Below are 9,026 nucleotides of genomic sequence, written 5' to 3'. Positions count from 1 at the left end.
CAAGGGAAGACGAAGAAGCAGTGAACAAGGGAAGACGAAAAGGAAGGGAAGGTCTGTGTTGCTTCGTCTGAGGCTCTAGTGTGAGGGATTTTCGTGGTTGGTCGGCTTTGTTGGGTTCATCAAGTTTGTTGGTGGAAATCGAATTTAGGGTTTGAAATGGAATTTCTAAAAAGGTATTACCTCCAGTCCAACAGTGATCCATTTGCTCCATTTTGGGTCAATGAACAGTGTTTACCTTATTTAGTAAAAACAAAAAATTTCCTAATATAGAATTTTCGTGTATATATATATATATATGTATACATTGTTCAAGTACACAGCCTTTTTATTCCCTCCCTTATTTCTTCTTCCTCTTCCTTCCCTCATTTCAGCAATCCATTTGAAATAGAAATCAAATCCCGCCATTATAGCCTTTTTCTCTCCCAAAATATGAATGAAGCCATTTTAGAAATTTATTTCTTTCCAAATAGAAGCCGGAAGCAGCGATTGTTGTGTGAATTAACCTAAAATTTAGATGTTACAAATTGTTTCCAAATAGAAGCAGCGCTTCTGTCAGTCCCAATAAAATTGCAAATTCTGATTTCCTTCCAAAAAGAAGCAGCAAATTGAAGCAGAAGATCACCGGAGATCAAATCAAAGCAGGAGATTGCCTTATTTCCAACCCTAAGCAGGTACGATTCATAATTTTCAATTTGATTTTGAAGGAATCGTCTTATTTCCATAACAACTGAATTGCATAAACAAATATAATTAGTAAGAATATATAGACACATTTTTGGTAAGAAACTCAGAAATAGAAAATTAATGGTGAATTTGAATTGATGGAGTTTGAATGTTTGTTTGTGAGAAGAAAAAATAAGAGGATTTGTAGAGTACGTGAGTGGCCGAAAAAGAGTGTTTCAGAGTGTTAGAATGTTAAGAAAATGTTTGGTCCTTGGGCTTACGTCGCAACGTTTTCCTAAGTTGCATCCCAAGTTTCTTCTAATAAGCATCCCGAATTCTTCCTTATCTACATTCCAATATATTTGTAAAGTGAGTCACAATATTTTCCTAAGGTACGTCCTAACATTTTCGTAATATAAAACCCAAAGTATTTGTAAAGTGTATCACAATATTTTCCTAATATGCATCCCAAATTTGTCGTAATATACATCCCAACAACTTTTGAAAGGTGCATCCCAAACTTTTCCTAAGGTGAGTCCCAACTATTTCGTAAGGTGAATCTCAACTGTTTTGTAACTTAAATCCCAAATTTTGAGTAATATGAATCCTAACATTTTCATAAAGTGTATGTCAAATTAGCATTAGTTGGTTGGACATATATGTTCTGTTGTGGCATAGAGGATTTTTATCCTTGTTTGTCTGGGATATACTCGATTGATATATGCAAAGAAATGAGATATATGTCAAATTTAATTGGTCATACATGTGAAAAGGTTTTGTATTTGAGCCGTTGAGATGGGAATTTTACTTAGGATGTAGAAGTAAAAAAAAAAATTTGTTAATTCAATATTTTTTTTTGTTAAGTCAATATTTTGTGCATATGTGAGAAAAGGTTTTGTATTTGAGCCATTCAAATGGAAGGTGAAGTAAATAATATTCAAGACACAACAAACAGACGAAACGTTCCTAATGTAGAACCGGAAGTGATTAAATGGAAACCAAGGTATAATATGGAGTTTGATAGTAAGGAAGAGGCATATGATTTTTACAATGCATATGATGGTCGAAATGATTTTAGCATCTAGAAGGAGCATGGCAATAAAGTTAATAGAAGAATTACATCAAGGGCATTAGTTTATAGCAAGGAAGGTGTGAAGGGAACTGACAAATGGGATGTATTTAGAAAGACTCCCCAAGCTGAAACATGAACCAATTGCAGTGTACGAATGGTTCTTAGATATGACAAGACAAAGGCAAAGTACGTAGTTTCTAAATTTGTAGAAAGTCATAACCATCCATTCATAATTGTTGAATGCAGCCACATGATGCCGTCCTAGCGACGAATTTCCTCAGTCCAAGCTATTGATGTTGAGTTGGCTTCGGATTCAGGAGTTCTGGCTTGTAATGCATATGAGTTGATGGGAAGACAATCTGGTGGCAATGAATCAGTTGGGTACTTGAAAGTGGATCTTAAAAATTATCTAAGGACGCGAAGACAAAAAGAGCTTCTTTATGGAGAGGTGGTATGGCTTATGGATTATTTTGAGACACATGCTTGTGAAGATCCTTCGTTCTTCTATTACTTGCAACTGGATACTGAGCAAATAATTACGAACATATTCTGGTCAGATTCTAGAATGATCATTGATTATGGCCATTTTGGAGATGTTATCAGTTTCGACACAACGTACAAAGTAGTACACGGCAACAGACCATTTGCAATTTTCTTGGGTATGAATAATCACAGGGAGACCGCTGTGTTTGGAGCAGCCTTAATGTATGATGAGACAACGGATTCGTTTGTCTGGTTATTTGAAACGTTCTTGAAAGCGATGGAGGGAAAAGCGCTAAAGACGATTATTATGGATCAAGACGCTACAATGACGAAGGCATTAAAGTAGATGAATAACTTTCTTGCATCTCCATTCTTGTCACTTGGTAAGCTGAAACAATCGTATTATTTCAGTTGTATTTTTTGTATTTGCAATATTGCAACACGGGTATTGAGTTAATTAATCTTGCACGTCATGCCGGCGACGAAGCATCATTTATGTGTTTGGCACTTAATGAATAATGCGCAGAAGAACCTACTATTTTTGTTTAAACGCGTTGAAGGAATAAAGAAGGTCATCTCAAAATTAATGTTCCAAATTGTAATACCCCTAATTTTAAAAGGATAGTTTTGGCATTTTAATTAATTGTTGTATTGCATTTTTATTTGATTGTTTGATTATTTGCCTAATTGTTTTAATTATTTTTATTTAATTGCATTATTTGTTCTAATTTTTTAATGATTTAATTTAATTATGTGTTTTATTTAATGTATGCTTATATGGAAAATTTAATTTAATTATTTGTTTTCATTAATTGTTTAGTTAGGTTATGAGATTAATTTAATTATAAATTTTAATAATGTTAAATTAGGGTTTTTATTCTTTTATGCAATCACGTGTTGGCCGACTAGTATTTGGTTTAGTTTTCCGTCTCTGATTATAATTGGACTTAGGTTTTAATAGAGGCCTATAAATATACTGGTATAAGTCTGTCAAGGGTTTTAGAACCCTAATCACGTAACAGTGGAGGCGACGAGTTATACAGAGAGGTTTGAGAGGAAAACAGAGAGGGAGAATTGGGGTTTGGCTGAGACTAAGGCTGAATCAAAGAGAGAAGGAAGGAGTGTTGCTCATGGGTCGAACCAAAGGGGCAACAGAGGAGTTAGAGCAGTGAAGGTGTAATGACCCGATCATTTTTCTTCCTTACCTTTTTCCTCAAATTTTACAGATAAATTTTTTCCGTTGTCTTTTCTTTTCCGTATTTGGTTTATTGTCACCTTGTGTCATCTTGAGTGCTTAGAAAAGGTTTCTGAGACTCATTCCTTTGGATTGATAACTCCTATTGAGAACCGAGTCATTTCCACCTTTTCACTTTTTTGGCACTATTCACTTTTTGTCTTTTTCTCGGTTGTCACTTTGTTGGCATAATCTCACTTTTCGTGTTCGGATTTGATTCTAGTTTTTGGCATGCATCCACGATATTCAAATTCCATGCTATGCGTATTTTTACTTTTGTAGAAAAGCATGCTTGTTGTGTGCCTTCTTCCTTAGAGGTGTGGATGCACACTTCTTTGGAAATTTTCTTTCTTTTGGGGTCATTTGTGTAATTATTATAAGTAATTATTTTTCATCTTAGGGACCATTTTGCAATTTAATTTGGAAGATATTTTCAAAAAGGACCTTTTTACAATTTCTGAAAAAGTGTGACAAATGTCACACTCTCATTGGTCCACTTGTTGACATTTGTGTGGAAACACTTTGATGCCTTGGATGATGACATGTGGAGGGTGGAGATTCACCCACTTGTTGGCCTAGGATTGATGCACTTGTTGGTAAGTGTAGGCTTGAGGATGATTGACAAGTGTATGCTTGAGATTAAGCCTAGGAAGGAGCCTTGGATTTGTGACAAGTGTGGGCTTACAATTTAGTCTTGTAATTATTTTTGGGCCATTTTAGGATTATGGTTTTAAAGAGGGATTTTTGTGCAATTGACCATAGATGTGTGTGTTGACCATGGTGTAAGACAACCTAGTGAGTGGAGGATTTCTATTTCCTCCACTCACATTCTATCACACTTGATTTCATCATTTCCCTCTCTTGTAAAGAAAACCCTAGCCTTTATGGATGGAGCTTGAAACCTTAGGCCTTGACCTTGATTTTTGATGGCCTTTCACTCACCTTAGACCATGAAGCTTGGAACACTTTTTGTTCCCCTCATCCTCCTCTACATAACCTTAGAGGGTTTGCCATTTTGTGTTGATTTGCCTTGGATTCTAGAGAGGCTCTTCTCTAATGAGGTTGTGGGTGTTATAATTTACTTTCCAAGTGGTTTTACTTGTTTTTGTATGAAATACAAGTTGTATGCATATTTTATATCAATTTGAGAAATTAATGATGTATCATATTTTGCATATAACTCATTTTAGACTTGGTATATGGTATGACCATGACTTGATCTTTGATATATATTAATTTGGGATGATTTAAATGAGTTTTTAAATCTCGAGATAAAATGGATTTAATTTGATTTAAATTCTAGTAACTTGTATTTTGCTTGTATTCTATTTTAGACTTGATATATGGTATGACCATGATTTAGTACTTGATATATATTAATTTGGGATCATTTGAACAACTTTTGAAAATTAGAGATTTAATTAATTTAAATTAATTAAATTTTACATGATGATGCCTTGCTCATTTTGCTCTTTTGATTTGATATATGTAATGAGCATGCTATGTTGTTTAACATATAATAATTTGAGGTTATTTGAATTTGATTTGAAATCTAGAGAATTTAATTATTTTTGTATAATTAAATTCTATCTAATGGCTCTATGGATCTAATTGTGTTTTAGAAGTTGTTTCAATATTTAAATCATGGACTTGGACTTGTTGTATATTCACTTTGTTATGTTTTGAGTATAGGATAACATTGTTGTTATATTTATATTCATGAGAGTATGTTTTCTTTATGGGATATATTGTTGCCTTGTGTAATGAGTTGCACACCTTGCATTTGACATCTTTCATGCCATAGTAGTTGTGGACTTAGAGCATGTATTGTATGTGTTTTCAAATTTGGTTGTGCGTGGTAGATAGTTGATTATCTTGTATATACATGTTGCTATATACGTTGTTGCACAACTTGTTGATTTTGGAAACTTGGGGATGTTGTTGTTTGACTACAGCTAGGACATGGTTCTAGTATGGGGGAATGTCCTCCTATAGTCTAGTGCGCACATAGGGCGGTTACCCGTGGGCTAGTAACCCTAAAGTAACTATAGTGTCGCTCTGATCCGGCGTGATGTCCAAGTATCCACCTTGTTTGATTTCGCATTTCATTTCAAGTTGATAACTATATGATGTTATAATTTGTTGTTCCTTATTTGATTTCCCATTTTAAGTTACAAGATGTTAACTTGAGAATTTGTGCTTTATGCGTTGTATAGGAAGTTCCAATGTTGGTTAAATTGCATCAGTATTGTGATTCATGTTTTGTTGTTCTAATGTAGCCTATGACGATTCCTTAGACTCATTTGGAACATAGACGTTAGGTGGCATGACCCACTTTTGTCATTTTCGTATTTTAGATTTCAAGTTGACGGCTTTAAAAATCTATATCTTGTTGCTTTGTATATCATGTTCTTATGTTGATTGGAATTGCATGAAGGATGTGAGTTATGCTAGAAATGATCTAAGGTAGCTTAGGATGCTCCCTGAGTCTCACCTTCGATATAGACGTTAGGTGGCATGGCCCCTTTTGAATTGTTTCAAGTTGATGTAAAAATCTTCAAAGAAATCGAGTCTATGCATGCTCATTCTCTACGAGTAAAATTGTTTACTCACCCCGAAGTTACTGGGGGATTTTTTCAGGTACGAAGACTTGGTGCGTGATGTTCATCATTGCTTGGATGATTGTAGACTTGAAGGTTTTAATTTTTGTAAAGGTTGGCTTGAAATGCCATTTGTAACCGTTCATGTCAAAATGTGTATATTTGATTCTATATATGTAATGTGTACATAAGTACACCTTTTGTATTGTATTTGACATGTATAAGATGAGGCCAGAGGCCAATGACATGTATTTTCTATCTTATGTAAATTTTAACTTCATGAAATAATATGAGAATATTGAAAAAATGATAAGTTATTATTTCTCCATGGGTGTATCGGGTGTGGGAATTTCATTTTTATTCTTTCATAAGGTCTCATTAATCATGTATGAAGTGTGGCTAAGGGCCAAATGGTCATTTGAACCCATTTTATAATTTTGGTTTTCATATTTTCCATTTCAAGTTTATTTTCGCCTTTTTGGCCGTCGGGGGATCGAATTTTGACTCGGCCATTTTCGAGAGCCGCGGACCATCCCTGTGAGCTTAAAAACACTATTTATGTTTGCGTACATGATCGTTTTCATAAAAAACTCCTTCGTTGGTGAAATGAGCCTCCTATGGACTCATTTCACACTTTTTCTTGCATAATCTTGCTTAAGGGCATTTTGGAGATTTCATTTGTTAAATAAATTCCGATCTTGACTCCATCACATAGAAAATGTGATTTTAGGGGGATTTTCTTCACGACATTTTTCTGAAAAATGTCATCTTGACCTCGAAAACCATGTTTCAATATTATTTTTCTGCAATTTTACTGTTTCTGTTGCATTTCCTCCACTCTGTTCAAGTTGAACCGGTTCAAGATGGTTGAACTGATTCAAGATGTCAAAATTGGTCCAGCATGGGTGTACTACCTATGCTGAACCGGTTCAAGTCCTCCAGAGATTTCAGCTTTGGCCTTCTAACTTCAAACTGATGTAACTTCTTTGTTTTAACTTCGAATTGGTCCATTCTTGAGTCTAAATTGACTGTGTCGAAACAAGCTTTCCATTGGTACCAATTTTAGATTCATATTCTTCTCCTAGCTCAAGATATCCTTGTTTTAGTGAGAGGGTGTCAGATTTGGTTCGAACCGGGATAGGGTTCATTTGGGATTTCTTTTCCTTTCGCCTTGGGACTTCATGTGAAGTTACCAAAGGATGTTTTTGGATGTTTTTGATCTTATTTGACTTTTTGGAAGTTATATTCCTTCCTCTTAGGGTAAAACGACCATTTTACCCTTGGTCCTTCTTTCGGTAGGGTTTTGATACCGTTACCTTTGTTTTGCTTCCGTTGAGCCTCGAAATTCTTTCAAAGTCCATTCTTGTGTCCTAGGGATAATGTACATCTCCATGGACTTGCTTTCAAGTTGCTTTCGCACTTTATTCTTTTGGGTTCCGTGAACTCATATAAAGTCATCTTAGGGTCTTAGAGGTGTGTTGTGCCTTGGGAGACCATTGTCTTGTTTCTTGCTTCCGGATTCTTGGATCTATTTTGGGTCATCACATGACACACTGGGTTAAAAAATCCAGGGTCATCACAGGTGGTATCAGAGCTCCTAGGTTTGAATACCTTGAACAATGGGTTTTTAGTGCATATCATGCTTATGTTGCCATGCTCTATGTGTTTATATGCTTCATGATAATATGTTTTGGTTTGATAACATGTTTATGTGCTTATGTGCTATATGTGGTATGCTATCTGTTTAGACTGTTTTGATTCTATTGTAAAGAGCTTAACATATGATGTATGCAAGATTTGATTTGTATATGCATGATTGTTTTGCATATTTAACAGGACTTGTGATTATTCATGGGATGTTTAAGTCAAGGTTGAGTTGCTTGGTAAGTTGGCACTTAGTGCGATGGTTGGTGTGTCTGGTTTTGTTATAGGCACTCTTCTTTGAGGTTGTTGGTGATTGTCTACATGGTTTTGCGGTAGTTTAGGTCGTTGTTGGCCTAGTGTTGGCTTTGGATAGGTTGTGAGTAACCTTTTGTTTGGGCTCTTGTGAGTTAAGTCGTTAAGCGTAGCCTTAGAGCTTTTGGATTGATTGTGCATTTGTTGGTTTTGGGCTATGATGAGGTTATGGACCTCTTAGGATCCTTAGTTAATCTGGATGATTCCTCTGGGATTGCAATTTTCGTGGGCGGGTACGTTTGTGGGCGGGTGCATGGCATTGTCATGCTACCGTACTGGTTAACTACAAGTGCAGTTCGGATGGAATCAATGTTGGTTTTGTTTTGATAGGCGTAGTCCTTTTGGTTGGCGATGATTTGAGTTTTATTTTAAACGTTTGGTCTTGAGACGGTGATTGATGGTCCTTTTGGGGACAATTTTGGAGATTGATTCGGTTGTCTGATTGTATGGCTAGAGTAGCCATTTCGTTTGAGTTCTCTTTGTATGATGATACTTTTGGGATCGAGTAGATTTATCGATGTTTTGGGGTCAGTGAGAGCAATGCATTGTTAGCGTCACTTGTAGTGTCACCTCTAGATTCGAAGATGGATTGTTAGAGTCTTACCATTGTGGTAAGGGCTCACGTTTGTTTTGAGACAGGTTGTTGTCGCATTGGTTTTTGGAGTCAGTTTGTGGCTAGGACTAGTCTCCCTTTGACCTAGACACTCTAGGATATGATGTCCATAAGGTTCATTGTTGCATCATTTTTGTTTTTTGTAGTTTCATTTACTACCATGTTAGTAACATGATTTATGATATTGTAATGCATGAATAGGTGGAAGTGTGTCCACATTTGCTTTCTTGTTGTGTGGCATTAGCATGTCTTCTTTATATGCTTAGAGATGCCATGTTGTTACTGTGATTTTGAGCTTACGTGGAGACGTGCTGCATGTACCCTTAATTTTATCTATGTGAGTAAATTTACCTTCTTGGTAGTTGCATTTCCTTATTATTTGCATGACTTCCATGTTTAGTTCTC

At 35.6% G+C, this 9,026-nt stretch overlaps 1 protein-coding gene across 1 annotated transcript; it reads left to right on the top strand.

The window, feature by feature from the left end:
- Positions 1 to 156: 156 nt before the first annotated feature.
- Positions 157 to 2,564, top strand: LOC132266338 (protein FAR1-RELATED SEQUENCE 5-like). Its single transcript, XM_059767191.1, has 3 exons — positions 157 to 173; positions 539 to 671; positions 2,001 to 2,564. The coding sequence occupies exons 1-3, from the start codon at positions 157 to 159 to the stop codon at positions 2,562 to 2,564; spliced, it is 714 nt and encodes a 237-aa protein (XP_059623174.1).
- Positions 2,565 to 9,026: the final 6,462 nt, after the last annotated feature.

This window comes from Cornus florida, unplaced genomic scaffold (genome assembly GCF_030987335.1).
Source record: "Cornus florida cultivar Cherokee Brave unplaced genomic scaffold, ASM3098733v1 CherokeeBrave_3.0.0_Hap2_Chr07, whole genome shotgun sequence".
NCBI lineage: Eukaryota > Viridiplantae > Streptophyta > Magnoliopsida > Cornales > Cornaceae > Cornus > Cornus florida.
The sequence above is the reverse complement of the archived record's forward strand: the minus strand, read 5'-3'. Positions and strand labels throughout refer to the sequence as shown.

Excerpts from the sequence above, each read along its gene's own strand:
- LOC132266338 (XM_059767191.1), top strand. Across the intron at positions 672-2,000 it reads TTATTTCCAACCCTAAGCAG|CGACGAATTTCCTCAGTCCA; the intron begins GTACGATTCATA and ends ATGCCGTCCTAG.